Genomic DNA, 21,034 nt, shown 5'->3' with positions numbered 1-21,034 from the left:
TCCGTCAACGTCCCCAAAGACAACGCTCGAACCTCAAACCATGCATATATTTATCGAATCATTAAAGAGTCATCGGGTGTTTGAAAAAAAACCCGCTTCCTACTACAATCTACGGATCTTTAGCGCGCCCATGCCGGCGCAACGTGTGATTGTAAGCATGGGCATGGGGCGTTGGTCAATGGAAAAGTGCAAAGTAGATACTCTGGGCATAACCTAAGTCACTCCGTATCACGGTAGCTCAGATGGACTCACTTCGGCCCTGTTTCGGTTGTGGTAGAAAACCAAAAGGTGAGAGGCACATCAACTGCTTGAGCTGTTGGGATTCATGCTGTTTAACAAGAACGCAGGCAAGGATTCGCAAGGTACGATGTACAACCTAATTCTTATTTGGTGAAAATATTTTTCAGTGCGTTGTAGGTCCGGAAATTTTCTGCATAGCATACAACAGCGACACCTGCTTTCAATCTACATATTTCTGGGTGCTTATCTCGATGACTAAATGCATGCATTTGCACTTATATTTACGCATGTATACATTTTGTTAGGGGACCATGGCCCGGTACCAACCAATCCCCCGCCGTTCTTGAGAACGTCCTTGTCGTTACTTGGGAAACAGAGCATTGCAATACGCGAATAATTATGATAAAAACGTCCCGAGTAAACCCAGGAAAGGATAACCTTGCATTGCTAACATAGGCTCGTGGCTTTGCATAGACGTAACTCGTTCATTACAACGGTGAAAACGGTATCAGTGTCAGTCCTTTGCGGTGGAGATCATTGCGTATTCGATTCCACGTCTCAGAATCACTCGCAAAAAGCCTCTCCTCCTCGTCGGCGGACCAAACGGAGAGGAAGGGACAGCAGGGCAGGGAGAAAAGAAAAATAGAAAGCATCGACTGCGTTCAGGACCGCTGCTCCGTCCCAAGCCGTTCCTGCCATTCTGAGAGACGCGTCCGCCGGCTGCGTGCCTCCGCGCCGCCACCCGCCCCCAGAGGAGCGCCAGCTGGGCGTTGGGGCAGCGGTTCGCCGACGCTAACAACGCATAACCGCGATGAGAAAGGCCGGCTAAATGGCCGTGCCGTTGTGTAAGCCGGTCCCACTGCAGCAGCGGCCGGGCGACGCCTCCGGCGCCTGTTGCGTAGTCTTAAAATACCGTCTCCAGCGCCGAGATGGCGAGCGGCGGACAAAAGCTGTTGCTTCGGTATGTTGCTTTGAGCAACACGGGCCGCCAAATTGCTGTTCAGGGAGGACGAAGGCAAAGTGCATTACAGATTTAGTCCATGATTATTAACGCTCGTACTGTAAGACGTGGTAGCGCATTTTATACTAAAGCGCTTGGATACGAGTGATTTCAAAGAAGCACGAGCATGGACCTATTTAAGCAATACAAAATGCTGAACACACTTCACGAAAAAATAGCTCCTCACGAAAACTTCGAACCCTTATTAGTCCGCACCCGAAGCTGGGATCCTACGACACCACACCGACGTCCTGTCCGGAGCCAGCGTCAGCGGACGCCAAACAATATCGCCCACACCATGTGTCTGCGCTCCTCTAACCGCCGCATACTCGGCTGCCACGCACCAGCTGCGGTCTGGGGCTGCGCTGCAGCCCAGCGCGAGCTCGGGCCGCTCTCAGCCCAGCGCGAGCTCGGGCCGCGCCATCGGTCGTGCGCGGGCGACCTCGGCGTGTGGCCCCACACCTCCCGCCGGCGCGGAGACGTCGCCGCGGCAATCACGGCGCATTGATCAAACATTGGACGTAATCAGCGCGCGGCCCGGCTCCGGAGAGGAGCCCCGGTACCGATAGTGGGGTAGAGGGGGAGGGGGTGGCTGACCGGGACTTGGCCGGGGGCTGACCGGGGCTGATCAGGTGCTGACCAGGTGCTGATCGGCGGTGGCGTCTGGCAGTGGGACCCCGACGAAGGTGTCGGGGGTCAGGTCAGCCGCTTACCTGCAACAAACGGGGACGGTTAGAGAACGAACGGAGGGGGCGGGCTGGCCCCGGTCGAAAAAGGATTGGTTGTAGTGCTGCAGACCAGGCTCTGGTTCAGGCGCCCGCTGCCAGCGAGCACCTGGGTCCACCGACATTGCAAGGGCCTAATGGCAGAGCAGACATGGACGGTAACAAAACAATGGCTTAATTGATATTCTTAGTTGGTAAGCAAGCTAATTACTAATAATTGGCTATTGTCGTAATAGCAATTAGCCATTTCACCATCCGCCAACAACGATCGCGTTTATAGGCAGCAGCGTACGCGGCTATCGAACGCCGCAGTCTGACACACGACCGTCAGCCTCCACAACGTCTGCATCGGCCGACGCCAGCACCCACCTACGTAAGCACTTAAAAATGTTACTCTGTTGTCCTCCCGCATTCCGCAATTATCTTATTCTAATCCGCATGGAAAATGGCGACCACCAGAGAACGGCCGGGGTGAAAGTCGTGCAGTTATCTCCAAGGCCTGTCAAAATAGCCGGTTAGCTTTAAGCTGGAAACGTTTTGGTTTCGTCATCATGTACCAATTCGTCATTCTACGTTGGTCTCATGCGACCATATCGTAAAGTACCGCAAATGTCAAATGACCGACGGGTGCATAATGATAAAACGAAAACGCCTTCGGAGGAAGGACGTATCCAGGATGTTCTGAGGGAATCGGAGCTCGGTGAGTACGCATCACGCCGCATTTTAGCGTTCTGTCGGAAGCCATCTAGGTAAAAAACGAAAAAATCCGGATCTAAGGGTGCCTCATCCGCTTGGCTGCGTCCATGCTCCGGTGTGAAAAGCTACCTCCATCTTGACGTCCCTGAAAAAATTACGGGTTTCACTCCAGGTTCTTCTGCTTTTTTCAACATTTCAGATTTGCCACTAGAAAAAAGCCTCTAATACATAGCGCATGCGTGGAAAGGGCTAATCTGGCCACTCAGCTTTTCACCGCAAAGTACGGGCCCTGGCACAGTATTCATGCATGAACCTTATGTTTTCTTTGTCGCTGCAACCCAAAACCTTCCCCATAATACGGGAAGGATAATGTACCCAAACGGGCGTTTCAACATCTCCCGCAAAGACATCCTGGCAAGACCACCGCATCAAGACACCGCCATCTAGCGACGCAGCACCCAACGCATACATGCAGCACCCGCCACAGCCGGCCCGCCGCGGAAAGGCTTGGCCGGTCGTCCGGTGCTGCCACGCTGCGGGCACTCCACGCAACACGGCCCGGCCTGTCGGTGACGTCATACGCACACACGCCGAGCGGCCGGCCGGGGTGAACGGCCGGCCTCGGCGCGATAGTGTGTCTGTGGTGCGGCGCGCGCGAGTAACGGCCGGCATAGCGGGTCGGGGTCGGGCCCGGCCGGCCGGTCTGGGGCAGCGGGCCGTGCGCGCCGCGCCCTCTACACGGGGGAGACGGGGTGACACGGGCGGCGAGATGCGCGCGGCGCGGCACCCCTCGCGGCGAACCGGATCTCCGGCGCGTCGTAGCAGGGAGGGGGCCGCGGCGGCAGCGTGCCCCGTTGGGGTAGATCATCCGGAGCGGACCGGGAGCGCAGCGGGGAACCCTTTACTGACTTCCGCTTCCGGGTGCTGTCCTGCTGCAGGAGGGACACCGGTACATCGCGCCCGCCAAGCCGACCTGTTGTACCGATCATGGCTGAGCGGGTCAGTTGCAACTGACGGCTCATTATTACACTTTGAAGGCAAATTTGCTGTGAAGTCGGCCGAGATGTTGCAACTTCAGCTGTTTCCTTTTTGCGGGTTTTCGGTTAAGACCATTTGATGCCGATGAATATATAATAATCATAAATCAGGCAGTATAACAGCACACAATCCAAATTTGCCTTCGCATGATTCTGGGATTCCGTTATCCAACAAAAAGTACAACCAACAACCTTTGATGGACAGGTGATAATGCAGCTGTCTACGTAAGCCGAACCGAGCCTTCAGGTTCGTGTTCCTCAGGAACAAACGCATCGGTCAAAATCGTTGTGAGTTAATTTACACTATCTGAACCGATCTCACCAGGCGAAAATGTCTTTGTATAGCGCGGCACTTTTGGTGCCATCATAAAACTGCTATTTCCAAAGGACAGCCTCCGATGGTATTCAGGAATCTTAGCGTTTCGTTGAGTGTGCGGATCCATTCTAGAGCCGACGTCAAGGCGGAGACTCATGAAATTCAGTGGGGGGTGGAACACAAGGACCCATGCAGGAAAAACGCACAGGTCTTATTTTAATTTGTTGTGATTTTCCGGTGGATGAGGCTTCACATCTTGCAATACTTCCAAAAAGGTAAAAGCTCCACCTCCGGTCACAGCCATCTTTTCAAAAATAAATATTCAAGTACTCTTAAAAGTCCAGCAGCGACACGTGCATTTTGGGTTGAGGTGTGAGTCGGGAGTTCCTATGTTAAAAAAATCCGCCTTAAATACACAAGGAGCCAAATAATATGGGTGTACAATGGGCACATATGCTTCTTGGCCTAACGCAGTTCAATTATTTTCATCACAGCAGCTGCCAGCTCATAAAACCGAAAACGAGAAGCCTAAGACCTTCCTTGCTTACATCAAAGATGAGATGAAGTAAGAAAACTGCACTGTTATGACGGATATGGACATAACACACCAAAACCATCAAACAGCGGATCTAAGGCCGAACATACCACGGAGAGCACCAGGCTGTGAGTCCACGATTTCCTCACAGGGTTGGTGGTCCGCGGCCCAGAAAATTGCCACCTCCTGTTAGGCACGTCAAGTAATTTTCGTCTGGGGGGAACATGTCAAGTTACGTCCGAACACTTGCACCTTTGAACAGAACTCCTGAGAAATCATTCAATATTTAGTACAAATTTATCGGCTCAAGGGGAGAGCCATGGTCCCCTACCCACCCACCCCTTCCCTTAGCCACGTGTGCCGGTGCGCCTTCCACGCCAGCAGCAACGCCCCTGAAGCGCAGAGCCTTGCCTCTGCGTCAAGCCGGCACCCCGTCCTCCCCGTCCCGTCCGCTCCGCACGAGCCGACGGGAGCGGCGCTGCTCCCTCGGCCGGCGCGTTCTCACGGCGCCAGCAGGCCAGCCGCCGGCTCCCGCTGGTTTGCCGCTCCCGCTGGATCCCGGCATTTTCCTGCCGGCCCGGGTCCTCTCCCCGCCCGGCCCGCGAACATGGGAAGGATGGGCCGCCACCCGTCACCGCCGCCGCCGCCGCCTTGTTTTCGAGCCGCCTGGGCCGTCACGGTCTGCGGCGGTGATTCGGACCGGTCCAGAGGGTCCGGAGAACAACGGACGGTCCGGTGCGGTCCGGTGAGAGGTGGGGGGAGGGGCAGAACAAATAGGCGCGCTAGGTGGATGGAATCATGCGACGAGACACCCGTGCAACGCATTGTTGCGGGACGGCACGGCACGGCACGGCACGGCACGGCACGGTACGGTACGGCACGGCACGGCACGGCACGGCACGGCACGGCACGGCACGGCACGGCACGGCACGGCACGGCACGGCACGGCACGGGATGGGACGGGACGGGATGGGACGGGATTGGACGGGCAGGACGGGACGGGACGGGACGGGACGGGACGGGACGGGACGGGACGGGACGGGACGGGACGGGACGGGACGGGACGGGACGGGACGCATCACTCGGCGGATGATGCTTCAGCTGCCCCGGGTGAATCCATGTCCCAATCGAGACGACAGGCGTGGAGGGATCAGGCCAGTCGACACATTGGTGGCGGTACACCTGATCCTCCAGCGGACCGCCGGGCGGACAGCCCCACGACTGAGCAAACAACAGTCTCTGCGAACCGTCCATTCCCTGTCCTGTCCACGTCCCCGTCCACAGCCCGGTGGACGGCCCGGCGGATGGCCCGGTGGACGGCCGGGTGGACGGCCCGGTGGACGGGTCGGTGGACGGGCCGGTGGATGGGCCGGGTGGACGGCCCGGTGGCCGGCCCAATGCACGGCCAGGTGGCCGGCCCGGTGGACGGCCCGGTGGACAGCCGGGTGGCCGGCCCAATGCACGGCCCAATGCGCGGCCCGGTGGACGGGCCGGTGGACGGCCCGGTGGCCGACCGCCGCCCCGGGCACCCGACCCCACGCCGCTCCGCGCCGCCCCGGCCCGTCCGTAATTGCCGCATTAATGACGCGTCCCGTTAGCCGCGCTGCGACCGTCCGCGCCCGGAAGGAAGGCACGCCGCCGCCGGCCGGCCGGCCCGCTGGGAAATGTGTCGCTACGGTGCGCTACGTCGTCGGAACGCCGCGCCGCCGGCCGGGGTGCGTGCCGCGGTCGGTCGGCGGCGGACGCTGACGCTCGTAACGCGCGGCCACCACCGCGTGTACGGACAACGAGCGAGCTTAACTAGCGTGGCCACCGCCGCGTGCGCGGACAACGAACGGGCTCTACTGACGCGGCCACCACCGCGTGCGCGGACAACGAACGGGCTCTACTGACGCGGCCACCACCGCGTGCGCGGACAACGAACGGGCTCTACTGACGCGGCCACCGCCGCGTGCGCGGACAACGAACGGGCTCTACTGACGCGGCCACCACCGCGTGCGCGGACAACGGGCCAACTGGCGCGGCCACCACCACATGCACCGACAGCGAACGGGCTCTACAGACGCGGCCACCACCACGTGCATGGACAGCACGCGGGCCCTAACTGACGCGCTGCTTGAGCATCTGCGCCAGACTGATGAATAGGGTCCTTTGGGCGTCCGCACAGTATGCACAGAGGATGGCACTAGGGCTGGAGTGGGGTTTCCTGTTATGTACCTGTGTCCGGAATCCTCGGGCAAACTACGATGAATGAGTTTCCTCAGCCTTTGTTACTGAGACATAACACAACCTTTGGGATCGGTCCCGACTGCTTACGTGGGCGAACATCACAAGCATCATCAGCGAGCACGCGCCTCCTGCCTGATAAGGCGCAGTCTCCATCGCCGCGTCGCGCGCGTTCGCGGCCGCCGGCCGTCCGGGGCCGGCCCGGACCGCCCGGCAACATGCCGGCGGGCGGCGGCGGCTGTTACGTGCGGCCGTCGCGCCTGGCCGCGTTTACGGCCGGCCGGCCGAGCCGCACTGTGATCCTGACCTATATTCGGCGCGCCGCGGTCGGCGCCGCCGCCGCCGCGCTGGGTCACGTGACGTGACGCGACGCTTCCGTCCGCGCCGCGCCACGAGCGCCGCGCGCGCCGACCGCGACGAAAGAGACGCGCCGCGCCATGCAAGACCAGGTCGGAGGGGACATGCGGGGCGAGGTGGGCAGCTGGGTGGTGGGGACTCCTGGGGCGAGGGGACTGGTCCCGAGGAAGGGACGGTGTGGGACGGGGCTGAGACTGGCGTGGGTGGAGACCAAATAACCCAACTCTCTGTCTTCTGTTTGGCTCCAGCGCTGATTGCACGTCGTGTTTTAAAAGATTCGCTCGCTCCCCGGACATATGTCTCGATTGTCGCTTATCTACATCAACCACGCATCAAATCTAAAGCTTGACTAAACGAGATACGTGCACAGCTGGGCAGCGAGGGAGCGGGTCGAACGAAACCTTTGTCGGTGAGGATTGATTACGGGCGCTAATCGAAGCTCGGGCCGGGGAGCTTACGGGTGCTAATCGAGGCAATCACCACGCAAATTCGCCTTTCAACATCAAGCATTGACCTAAAACGGCACAAGCGCGAGCCTCCACTGCCTCAAGCCTGAACGGGACAAGTTTGCAACCGATCGCCGCCCATCTGAGCCAGCCGTACGTACTGAATCTATTGACCATGCAGCAGCGTCAACTTTGGCCAATCGAATGCAGTACTTCCGCATTGATACCCCATGCATGTGGCACACTAGGCGGCACATGGGTCAACGGTTTCGAGGCGGTCGCCCATGTGTTCGCCGCGGGGTATAAATGTCAAATCATGCGTGTCAGCGCGCCGGTGACGTACGCGGCGCGACACGCTGACTAAATGTCGCGCAGCGCCCGCAGTCACACGGCCAGTCGAGTCAAAGTTTGACACATCGCGAAGATGCCGTGCTTCGAGAACCACAGCTCACACAAATGCATAATGCATTCCGTCAGCGTCTGCCACGAAACAGTTAATAGTTGTTTGTTGGTGGGGTCACGTGACCAGGCCAGTCGACCGGCGAGTCGGAGAGCCGGCGTCGGCTCCGGCGATCGGGATGGGATTTCCCGGAACAATCGGACTCGCCGCGGCGCCACCCGCGGACTCCGCCACGTCTGTCCAGCAACCCAGCACGCCAAGTCGTCCCATGTGTATGGTCAATCCTGACAACGGCGCTGAGACCATCCGGCCTCAGACCGTGACAACGCTTGCTCCGAGTGAACACCACACCAGTCGGCGTGTGCACAGCACAACTGGAGGCAGCGCGGACATCGCGCGCTACAAACCACGAGCGGCTCCAAATTACGCTCCGGCCGAGGCGTTCAGCGCGCACGAACTGCCTCCGCGTGTCGATGATGGGGCCTGTCATCTCTTCGTCCGCTGATGGGACGGCTCGGGCCGGACTGTCGCCCGCTGTCGGGACGGTTTGGGCCCGGCCGTCGTCGCTTCTCGGAATGGGTCGGGCCCGACGGTTGCCGCTGTGGGATTGGGTCGGACACGGGGTCGGGCCGACAGTCGCAGCTGGTGGGACGGGTGGGTCCGACCGTCGCCGCTGTCGGGGCGGGTCGGGCCCGACTGCCGCCGCTGTCGGGACGAGTCGGGTCCGACCGTCGCCGCTGTCGAGACGGGTCAGACCCGGGGTCGGGCCCGACTGTCGCAGCTGGTGGGACGGGTTGGGCCCGACTGTCGCCGCCGTCGGGACGGGTCGGGCCCGACTGTCGCCGCTGTCGGGACGGGTCGGACCCGAGGTAGGGTCTGACTGTCGCAGCTGGTGGGACGGGACGGGCCCGACCGTCGCCGCTGTCGAGACGGGTCGGGCCTGACTGGCGCCAGTGTCGGGACAGGTCGGGCCCGACTGTCGCCGCCGTCGGGACAGGTCGGGCCCGACCGTCGCCGCTAGTGGGATGGGTCGGGCCGGACCGTCGCCGCTAGTGGGATGGGTCGGGCCAGACCGTGGCCGCTAGTGGGATGGGTCGGGCCCCGACCGTCGCCGCTAGTGGGATGGGTCGGGCCCGACCGTCGCCGCTGTCGGGACGGATAGGACCAAATCTTCGCCCCGCTTCGGCGGGGCGCATCCGGGACTGCTACATAAGCCACCAGCTGCTACGCTTCAGAGACTACTGCGACCTTCCTCAGGCCGGGACAGCATTACAGAACTGCCCCGTAACGGCCGGCGATAACAGCATGACGGCGGATGGCAACATGGCGGAATGGTCAGGAGGGATGGAGCCGCCGAACATCTTGCCGGGACATTTTATCTTCATGAATGGCATGCTAAGGGTGTTTGCTTTACCGGGCAAATAGAGGATCATTGATTCGTAGTTCGTATCCAAAACTATGACGATCAATCTTTTCAGGGCTGAGAAAATGTTGGTAGTTAACTGGACTGATAAGAAGGCAATTTGTATATTCATGCTGAGCAGGTAGCCGAGAGTATTTTTGGTGCGGGTGCATTGTGTAAAAAGCAACTCAAGCATACTTCCAACACCTGGCGCGTAAGCCGCGCCAAAAGCTCCCGTGCACCATATTAAAACACTGCAAATCGCGTGAGCCATTTAGCCTAAACGGATACAACCAGCATGTCCGAAGAAGCGGCTTAGAGATTCCTGAGCACACGGGCGTATTGCTTTGTGGCCTCGCTCAGAAAATCGGGAACCAGCAGCCAGCCAGCAATAGGCGTAAGGCTGTCACCAGACGCCAGCAGCAGCCTGGCGGGGGTTCGGTAACCCAGGCACCGGCTCATGCGCCCATCATGTCAGCCGGCGTTCTGGGAAGCCGTGACCAGCGCGCCGCGGGGCCGCTCCAGGGGTCCCGGACCGGCGGCGCCGTCCGTCACAGCGCGTCACGGCGGGTCGGCGTCCCCTGGAGCCGGGTCGGCGGGTCACTTCCGACGGGTAGAGGCCGAGGGTGGGCAGAGTGTGGGAGGAGCGGCGGGCGCGCCGGCACATGCCCACTCAGACGGGTAGAGGTGCTGACATGACCTCGACGGACCCCAAGAGGAGTGGACGTGCTTGCTCCCCTGGAAGCGAGCACAGCCGAACAAAGGCCTGATGAACACCTGGGATTGTATGAACTTTGCATCATTAACGCAGAAACAACGCCGGGAATGTTACCCGGGCTCGCTTCCGCAGTCATTAGCATTGTTTTCCTGGAGCCTCTTCCATGCAGCATGCCGTCAAATGCAAACAACCCGCGTAAACACCGTCATGAAACGGATAGCCAAAAAAAACGCTATCGAGAAAAGTCGCGCTGCTTTCAGGCGCCCGGCCACCGCGAGCCCCCAGATGATGGCCGATTTGGCCCAGGCAGCCAGGGGGCTGTGACCCCACCCTTCCTCCCCCATCCCTCTGAACGCCAGCTGGGCCGTGGCGGCACCATCCGTCGCCAGCGACGACAGCGCGGCGACGACGAAGGGTCGTCGACACCGGCGGCTGGAGGTAAAAAACGGCCTTCTCCGAGCAACGCCGGCCGGGATGGACGAGGACCAGGGATGGGCGGGCATGACGCGAGCGGGAATGGACGAGCCAGGCAGCGGCGAGGCACCGAGGCGAACTCAGGCCGGGGTCATGATCTCCGTGATCATGGGATGGCCCGATCACCGTGATCACCATAATCTCCACGATCTGATACCAGGCGGCGGGCCCCACACCGGGCTAAAGTACGGCCTGTGTCTGCTCCCTCCAGCCAGGTAACGCTAACACTCTGTATTAGGATGCCCTGACCCGACGCAGGCAATCGGCACGGGCCAGCGACTTTCAGGTTTATGCCTCATCCGGCTAAGCCTGTAAGCCGCGGCGACCTACAGGGATAACAGAGGGCCGAAATTAGCACACCTTCCCGACATTCAGAAACGAACAGCCCAACAGCAGCATGCGTCTGGTCGCTGGATATAGCTTGGGTCACGGAGCACTGTTGGGTCGTGGATACGGTGGCATGGGTACATTCTGCCATCGGATCATGCCGAGTTTTAAAAAATGACATAATGTCCAGCACTGGTTTTCGACAGCGCCAATTATTTTACGATTTTGATTCAATTGACGGGGTAAGCTGTGCCGATAAGAGTCTCTGTTAATTGGTCACAAGGATTCCACTCGATGGCACCAATGCGCAGAGGTCTTCCCCGCCACCCATATCAACTGATCACGTGGCCCGGTGGCAAAGCTCGGTGCGTACGCAAAGCTCATAGACTTCCGTTCCATCTATCAGGGAGCTAATACAGAGACAGTAAAGAGAGCTGGAAGAGAAGGGGGTCAGAGGAGGAAGGGGAGTAAGAAACAGGGGGAGGGAGAATGGGCAGTGTAGACAGATATGCCATAGGAGTGATGAGAACGAGGTGAGGGAGATTGAGCAAAAGAGAAAAGGAAAAAGCAATGGACGAGAGAGGACAAGATGGCACCAGCAGGGAGTACTCATTCAGGCGCCTTAGAAGACACGCACCCCACCCTCTCAAAGCAGTCAGCGACCATCAGCTCTTCTGTGGCCGCGGTGTCGTACCATGACGGTCCGACGCGCCCGCCACTGCCCGACGCTGGCCGGCGCTGGCCGGCCGCAGCTCCGCGCGCCGGCAGCCGGCAGGGGCCGCGCCAGCTGGGCAAGCTAACGGTGCGCACGTCTCTGGGTCACAGAGGCAGCGGCACACGGCAGAGGGGCAGAGCGAGCGGCGCGCGGCGCTGGGAGCGGCCGCCGCGCACGCGCACGAACCGGCCGACAAAAACGGCCGGAAACCGGGCCCGGCGACGCCGCCCGGCCCGGCCGGTCACTGCCCCGCCGGGACCGGGGAGCCGCCCTCGGGCACTGCCCGTGGGACGCGCCGCGTGTGCCGCGCAAACACCGACCGGCAGAGGTCAACAGTGGAGAGGAGCCGGCGCGGGACTCCGGAGAGGAGCCGGCGGCACACGCGGCGGCTCCGAAGGGAGCCGCCCGACGACAAATGTGAGCGGATTTCTCCGAGGAGTTCCCACCGCAGAGATAAGTTGTGTTGCATGGGAGGACATTGCCTGCAGCACCAGCGGGAATGGCCTGCTTGGTCGGTGCCGGCGATGCGTCAAAGGTAGAGGAATCACCCAAACCGATGGCTTGACGGTTCCGCGCAGGAAGCTGCCCTGACACCAGCACAGAGAAGGCATTGGCCGATGCTCTGCTGGCGGAGGCCGTTTCCCCGGCCAGTGCAGGCGCTGCTTCACAACAGAGACTACTTCCACGCGCATACAGACGCACTCTACCGTAACAGGCAACGTCCCACTCTCGCATAGGCTAACGCGCGGACCTGCGGACGGCAGGTCGGCGTAGGACGGCAGCGCGGCTCCTGGCGGACCGTGCGGCGCTGCTGGCAGCCGGCAGGGCCGCCGACCGACCCGAGCCGGGCCGGTCGGCCGGAGTTCGGCCCGGCCCGGCCCGGCTGCTGCCGCTGCAGGCCAGTGACCCGTTACTTGTCGGACGGCCCGACGGCCGACACGCCGGCCGCGCCGTCGCACCACGGCGACAGCCGATGACACTGCCGGACGCGCATCAGCGTCGGGCTCTGTCCCCGGCGCCAGGTTTTGTGCCGCCTAGGATGCGCGCCGCGCCGCCGCCGCCGCCGGGCGCAGCGCCGGAGCGGAGGGCGTCCGGCGCTGGAAGCGTCCCCTGATGACTGCGGCAGCGGCTGCGCGACGCAGGCAGAGCGGGGGACGTTCGCCTCGTTTGGCCGCCGGCGGACGGCCCAGCCACGCAGCAGATGTTGCGGTGACGTCAGATTGGACGCGTTTTGGCGGTGACGTCACCGGTGGGGATGACGTGGGCGTCGCCAACGCCCGAGGCGTCCGCAGCCGGCCTCAAAGGTCAGGTGGCGGCGGGAGCACAGCCGACAGCGTTGTCCCGCCAGAGGGGGTGACGCACTCTTGGCAATGGGCCAAAACTTAGCTCTGCCCCGCTTCAGGCCGCTCTTTCAGCAAGGCGTGTCAGTCTGCAAATATTCCATGCGTCCGAACCTCTCTCCCCTCACCATGTTATGTCACGGCGATTTCGCCGGTGTGTACGGACCATACTATACGTGAAGGAAAGGATATATTGCTGGGGGGCTCCAAACGTGCGAGTCGAGCCAAGTAACTCGTAAGATAGCGCGGGAGCCGTATGCATTGTTCAAATAGCGGGACACGCTTGTATCCTCTGCAATTTGAGTACCGCTCATGACACGCTCGGTGGCTTGCGTTGTACTTGACTTAAATGCAGTTAAATCTCCCAGTTGTTAAACCTCAAACCACGGCTTTTCTTCAGAGCGTTTTTCAAGAAAAATTTGAAATTTACCACATATAGCACACAGCAGACGGACGACAAAGCGTGTTCGTCCCAATCGTTCAACCGGTCGTCGACAAGCGGCGCCGGAGCGGATGGCACGGAGCTCGGCAAGCGGCAGATGTCGTCCCCACGGCGCTCAGCGCACCATAAAGTCGGCGCCGACGCCCGCCTCAGCAGCAGCTCTGCGGGACACCGCTGCGCGCCCGGCCGCTGGCAGAGGGCCGGAGTTCGGAGAGAGAGAGCGCGCGGGGTGACACGGGTCAGCCGGACGGGGCCGCGGACGGGGCCGCGGCACCGCACACCTGTCTCGGGCTGCACGCTGCAGCGGAGGCACGCGTCCGTCTGCAGGCGGCGGGCGGCGGCGGGCCACGGGACGCCCCGGACGACAGCCGAATGATAATCGAGCAGCTTTTCACAGAGCTGCAGACTGCAGGCGCATGGGGGGTGCCCGATGCGAGATGAGTTGTTATGCGGACCAGCTCGTGCGGCAGTGCAGGCTGTCTTCCGCATGGCTTGCAGCAGAGCCACGCGTTTGACATGTATGCCTAACGAGCCAAACGTTTAGGACGCACATGGCCATGCGGCTCAGTGATCTTAGGAGACCGATGTAGAGAGTAGTAATATTGCGCGGCTCGGACAACTGGCGCAGGAGAGTTATTGCGCTGTGCAGTAGCACGCTGCAGGCTTCGTTGCCTCTGACGAAACTTGAGTCTGTTGCCGGCTTTTTGCGCTTCCTTTTTCGGCGTATCATTACATCACACCAAACTGCCTTCCAGGAGCTGATGTAGGATTTCGTTCAACATGCACATTTCCGCCTGAGCAATGCAAAACGTGCTCCAAGTCCCGCGCCTGCTGTTAACTGATCAGTTTGCAATAAAGCGTGGCAAAAATACAGAGGGAGGCACTCCGTATATTATCACGGATGGAGCCCCTTCGTGACATTCTGCAAGGCAGTGATGATAATCTACACTATTGCGTCACTCCCCACAAACATAAATACAACCTCAAAACAATACCCAATAAGTACAGGGATGTCACACTCAACCAGAAGCGCTCTGCTGAAGTGTACATTTTGGGACCTGATTTGCAGACATTCGCATTTTTACAGTGTGCCACAACAATGCGGTGTACTTTCCCAAACCCCATAAAAAGGCTTCAGAATCATCGAGTCTGCCAAGCAACCTATGTGTTTTCATGCATGGAGATCTGCGGCGTTTACTTCAGATTCATTTCAGAGCAGATGGCGCCGCTTAATCCACCCACATTGGAGCCATATTGAGTTGAGCCGACTGCAACATGGCCCATGTTAAGTGCAATAACCGACAGGCGCACCATACAAATGCCGTAATTTTGACACCAAACTATCAAAATCCACCCTGGCTGCTCGACTCCGGTTTTTACTGGGCAAGCTGCAGATAAATTCGTACACATCACACGCAGACCCGTCGAAACGTTCCAGATTGTCAAAATCCTTCCTTTTGAGACCAATGGCGGGGTCACCAGATCACCACCTCATCTCGGTTGCCGAGGCGTCGGTTCTGGTTCCTCTTCGTCCAAGCTGCCGTCCGCCGGGCCTTCGGTGGCTGCGGCTTGGTCAGTTGCTTCGACCAATAACTTCTCCCCGGTCTCTCACCCAGAGGGTTCAGCACCAACGTTGTTAATGTTGGCAATGTCCACTCAAGCGACATCAGCTGGCTTCACGCCCCTAGACGAGTCGGAGAATTTTGGTGCTAAGTCTCGCTCTTCTCCCACTTCCACGTCTTCGTTCTTGCTGAACACGACCTTCCTCCAGAAGTTGACTGTGCAGACCGCAACTCCGCGATGGCTCAGCACGCACTAAATTGAGAGAAATGGTCGAGGCTTGGCCGTTATCAGCGAAGTTTTAATTCCCGTCTTTCGCATGGAATACGTAATGGGCCGATTTGAGCGCAAAAACCGCAATGGGTGGATTAATCCTCGGATGGATGCGGTGTCAACCGCGTCTTGATGCTTGGCCGTAATTCATTCCCAACATTGCCGCATGCATACGAGTTTTTGGCTTGGACATGGACTGCATGTAATTCGGAGGGTTGGCGCCACTATCACGTACCAGCGTGACGGCAGAGCATTAGGCCATAAACAAGAAAGCGCAAAAGTGGCAGTATTTCCGTTGTTATAGATTTGTTTAAGTTTGTCAGGTGTTTGATCTTTGCGGCGTCATAATTCAGATGGCGGCGGGCGCGCGAGAAACACACAGAGCTGTCTTCAAAGATGGCGGCTCCGGACTCAGATCCATGCAGCTCAAATATGGCAGCTCCGGACTCAGATCCATGCAGCCCAAATATAGCGCGCATGGATTTCAGTATGGCTGCTCTTGAAACCGGGCCAAATCCACGGTCTCCTTGGACGCATTGTCAGGTGGGCCGGTTTATTCTACACGTAAGTACCACTGAAGCATTGCATTACAAACTTGGGCCCAAGGCCCGGCAGATGTGAAGCAGGCTGCGATGGGAAGGTTCCGGAACCTCAGAGGCGGACCAAAATTGAATTCAAATTCAACACATGTACATAATTCAAGCTCCAAAGGTAAAAATTGGGCCTTATCCAAAGTTTTCGAATCCGATATCCTAGCACGAGCTTGCCCAACATTTGTGCTCCCAACAACTAACTTTGAGCCCCAGCAAAACCCATGTACCTAAAACACTGCCACCTGTTCACCGTTTCTTCGGCCGTAATACTGTTACAACGCTGTCATGGCCAAAGCATCACTATGTGGTACGCGCCTCCGTTAGCAACCGTGCAGAAGACCGAAGCTCTGCAGAATTATCACAACCCAGAAATATATCTACTGGTAGAAACGAACGTTTCAAATGGGCGTGGCGAGTACCTCGCAACTTCTTACAGGCTCAATTCAAGGGACGGCGCACCTCATTCAAGAGACGGCGCGCCTACTTCAAGAGACGGCGCACCAAATTATTTAGGCAATCGACCGCACGTCGCGAAAGAGACGAAAGATTCGGTTAAAAAGCATATTGGTATGTTCTACCAGACCTGCTGGTTTACGTTGGGTCGGATGGTGTCAAGGCTTGATGGAGGCTATGCTCGCACCTGTGTGTTTGCACTCGTTAGATGGCCCTGCTCGCACCCTACACGGCCATGCGAAGATAATTGTGTGCAGCTAGAAAAGTGTTCCAGGTTCCGGCCTGGCAAGACGCTACGAACGGAAAGGTTAGCTTAAAGGGATTGGGTTCATCATACCATCGAGTTCAGTCAAACACATACGAAGTCGTGGCGAGCTTTCCTGTGTGATCCTAGAAGGAACTGCTCAACTAGGACTTAATGTCTTAGGATACAATTAGGCACAGACACAGGCACTGTGCTCAGGCTCACTCTTCACAGATTCGGGTTCAGCCTCGGACTTACGTGGGTGAGGACGACTGGAGTATGCCGCGGGCTTGTACTCGTGCCATGTGCCACCGTTGGGCTCTGAATCAGGACTAAGATGACAGTAATTTGACTCGAGCTCGGTGGTATGTTGTTATGACTCGAACCACGCTCAGCAGCCAAGTCACAGCGTTTTGGCCAAGTCACTTCAATGAAAAGCGTGAAGTCGCCAACGTCTCCGTTGCCCTGCGTCTGTTCGACCTGTAGGTATACTCCCTAGGATTCAATTTTAACCATGAACAAGAAAACAGCTCACAATTGGCGACGTTTGTATGGTATTGTTGTGGTATTTTGTGTGGTCGTCCCGATCCCCGTGGATGTTCTGGCACTTCTTGATTTGCCCAAGGCGGGATCCGTCCGGGACCACTAGACCAGCCTCGGATCGTCCCATGTTCGTCCGGCGCCTGCCGTTGACCAACATCCAGAGTCCATCGCGCTAGCGACTTCAAACATCTTGACGACACGTTAGCTTGACGTGAATAACGACCCATCGCACGCGAAAGCTTGCGCAAGTACGTGCTGGCTGTCGAACTGACCAGGCTCAACTGCTTGGTCAGGGTGTTTAGCTCTGACGCCATTGCTTCTGGATGATTCGCAAATCTTCATTTCTGGTGAAGCCACAAGTAGTTCGCAGCGACCACCAAATGATTGTAAAACTCAAAGACGTATGAACGGACGGGTGGAGGGGCTGTGACTCTCACGTTCAACTTCATCCCTTCTGTGGTGCATGAAAAATGGCCTTAAATAAGGAGCCCCTTCCCATTTGGGGAATATCGCTGTGCCCCTTCCGAGACGGCAGCTAGAACTGGAATATCTGAACTTGTATGCATGGCCGCTCATGGCTGAGGGTAAATCCTGGAAAAAGCCCTGCTTTTCGTAGTTCATGAGCACATGTGGCAAGAAGCACAAGGCAGGAAGTGCATGCCGAGTGATAAAATGAAAAATGAAGTGGGACGATAACATCCTGCGATGTGCATGACTTCTGGTCACGCCATGACAATCGCCGTGGAAATGCCTCTGAGCTCAACATATCAACATTTCTTAGTGAAAATAGCGTAAATCCCTTTAAGGTATAGTCATTTTGGTATGTTCCAAAAAAACCGCCATGGCTCTAAGCCACAAAAGCCAGGAATGTGTTTTTGGTGTCGGAACACGCGCAATAGATACCATAAGTGCTCACTGAAAATTTGGGGGCGATTGCTGCTGGAGAGGTATCCCCAAAAACATCACGGGAATTGCTCCGACGCCCCCCCCCCCCCCCCTTTCGAGGCGAGGGTTAACTTCGCCGATTTTGGTAGCAAGAGTTTTAGGAGGAAGAAATTACGGGAAAAGTAAATATCATGCATGAACTTCCACGCTTTGTGCAAAACTGGCGCTTGCATGCTCTTCAGGAATCAGCTAGTAGCCAACACACATTTTGAACAAAATGTTGTCTGTACAAAGCAGATTCAAAGGATAGCATTTTACCATCAAAACGACACAATTGCCCCGTTGTTGATTCGATCTGTAGTTTCCACGCTATGTTCGCATCTATCATGCATCATGTACCATTCATAAGACAAGGCATTTCCTATGGTCTTGTGCCTTTTGCTCCCAATGTTGTATCTCCCTCTCCTCCCCTCCCCTCCCCCCCCCCCCCCCCACTAGGCGACCCAGCTCGCTTGAGGTGCTAAAATTTGTTCAAAGCAGCATTGGTTCAGCCGGAAATAGCATTGTTCCAGTTAGGAGAAACGGATCATCTTTACACGCGGTATTCACATTGTTGTTGGTTCATTAATGCACACCAGACGGTTTGGTTTTACTATGGGCCTGCTATTGCAGGAAAGGGGCTCTTGTTTCAGACAATATTGTGTTTGTGTTTTGTTTGTTTCTTGATATGTATATATATATATATATATATATATATATATATATATATATATATATATAAACTGTGTTGCTTGATATACAGATATACATATATATTTGCGTAATATATATATATATATATATATATATATATATATATATAATATAAAGGACGCCTCCTAATCTAGAGCAAAGGTCTCCCAGTTCATAACAGGGTTATCCTGGTTCATACTCGGGTCCCCTCCTTAATAACAGGGCTGCTCACTTCATAACGGGGACCTCCGAATTCATAACGGGGCTTCCTAACTCATAACACGGGTCTCCTACCTCACTAAGGGGGTTTTTAGTTCATGACGGGGGCCTGCAAGTTCATGACGAGGGCCTCCAAGTTCATGACGAGGGCCTCCTGGTCTATAACGGGGGTCTCCTTGTTTACAACGGGGGGCCTCCTACCCCTTGACGGGCCTCCTAGTTCAGAATGGGGCCGCCTAGCAGGCCTCCCAGCTCAAAGCGGGGAATTCTTAGTTCGTAAAGAGTCCTCATATTTCATGGCGGGGACGACCTAGTTCATAATCAGGGCCTGCTAATTCAAAACGGGGCCTCATAAAGCTAGAAGCTAAAAAGTGCCTCCTAGTTGATAACGGGGACTCCCAGTTCATAACGGGAGCCATCTGGTTCACTATGCGACCTCCTAATGCATCAGGGAGACTCCTTGTTGATGGTGGGGACCTCCTAGTACAGAACGGGGGCCTCCTATTTCATAGTGGGGCCCCCGGCTCAATACGGAGCCTCTTAGTTCATAACGGGCGCCCCCAAGTTCGAAACGGGGCATCTTAGCCAATAACGGGGCTTCTTAGTTCATCATCATGCCGCAGCATGCGGCCTTATAACTCAGCGGTTACCTCCCGAGCCAGTAAAGGGCCTTCTCAACACGAAATAGGGCCTCCTGATCTAGAGAATGGGCTACCTAATTTATAAAGGCGGTCTCATGACCTACAAAGAACGGTCCTCTCCATGCAGAAAAGGGTCTTCTGAGACTGATTTCGCACCATCTAGCTTAGCTATGAGGGCCTCCTCGATCAGAATCTCGGTAATCTACGTGCGCCTTTGCTTGAGCAAAAGGGGCCTCTCATTCTTATTCTTTGAGGGGAGACATACTCTCTTCCTTTCCCATCCTGCCTGTTGGCAGACGGGGGAGGGGGGGGGGGGGGGAATGCCCGCTGTGTACCCTTTGCTGCGCCGCCCCTAGTGAGAACTCTCATTCCAACGTCACAACAGCATTACTTCACGCCTTGAAATTCATGAAAATAAAAATTAGCAAGCCGTCCATGAAGCACTACCTGCTGAATAGCAAGAAACATTCACAACATAGGCATTGGAATGGCTGTTGCGGGGTTTACCATGGTCCCTGTAACTTACCTGACAATATGGCATGATCGCCAGACGATGCATGGCAGACATTTACTATATAATGGGTGTGTAGCCCTTATACGATAGGAACGCATGCTTGGAAATATTTTCATTGCCGGCATACGTACACATTTCTTGGAATCGGGAGAGGTTCCTACCGACAGGCCTTCCGCTGCGAGCAGACCACAGCTTCCTCCTGTGCATGGTGGTATCCACTTGCCAATGAACAATATTGTAATGGGACAAAAAACTGTTCGTCCCCCTTTCCCCAGGCCGGTGGTTTAAGCATTAACGTGAACGTCCAGGCGTTTCCTCTGGAGCGGGACATTTCAAACTGGTCTATAGCGGTAATCCCGGGGGACTTTTGCAGTCTCTGCACTCACAAAAGAGCATGATGCTTGTAAGCGCAATATGCAGCACATAAGGCGGAATAAGGATGGGTCGTCAAATACCTACTTGACCCCCACATGAAGACGGCATTGAATGCCGTCAGAAAACAAGCACCACTACAGCGTAGTTGTACATTATTCTCATAGTTTATCAGAAAAGGGCGCGAAAATGCGCCAGCAAACAAGTTAGGGGAACAAAATCTTGATCAGGTCCTGGCTAACCAAAATGAACTTTTTCAATACGCCGCAGTTTTAGTGCGTCCGCATCGTTGTCACACTGTCCGTCAACAGTTCCCACCATTGGGGCATGCAACAGCACTTCATCCGCGGCCGCAATCAAAACACGGCGAGAACAGCTGATCCCGGGTTCAACGACCTCTGTCAACCGACGCGGGGTCGCTCACCTCGGATCGTGCTGGGCATCACGCGGCAGATGCTCCCCGGTGCTCAACACGCCGTTGCCGCCAGTTTCACCACAGTTTGTGTCAGGCACGCATCACGCACAGTTCGCGCCACCACCAGTGAGCCACTGGTCCCAACGCCAGGGACGAGCCGAGGCCCCACTACACATAACTGTACTCACTTCTCA

At 57.0% G+C, this 21,034-nt stretch overlaps 1 protein-coding gene across 1 annotated transcript in view; it reads right to left on the bottom strand.

The window, feature by feature from the left end:
- LOC119089470 (putative nuclear hormone receptor HR3) overlaps positions 1-21,034 on the bottom strand; it is a 75,436-nt gene extending 54,402 nt beyond the window's left edge. The window contains exon 1 of the mRNA XM_037212183.1: positions 20,850-21,034. Coding sequence (XP_037068078.1) covers positions 20,850-20,868 — 19 coding nt within the window. The 5' untranslated portion in view covers positions 20,869-21,034. The remainder of the gene's footprint in view (positions 1-20,849) is intronic.

This window comes from Pollicipes pollicipes, unplaced genomic scaffold, assembly GCF_011947565.3.
Source record: "Pollicipes pollicipes isolate AB1234 unplaced genomic scaffold, Ppol_2.1 Scaffold_3087;HRSCAF=3621_pilon_pilon_pilon, whole genome shotgun sequence".
NCBI classification, from domain to species: Eukaryota; Metazoa; Arthropoda; class Thecostraca; order Pollicipedomorpha; family Pollicipedidae; genus Pollicipes; species Pollicipes pollicipes.
The sequence above is the reverse complement of the archived record's forward strand: the minus strand, read 5'-3'. Positions and strand labels throughout refer to the sequence as shown.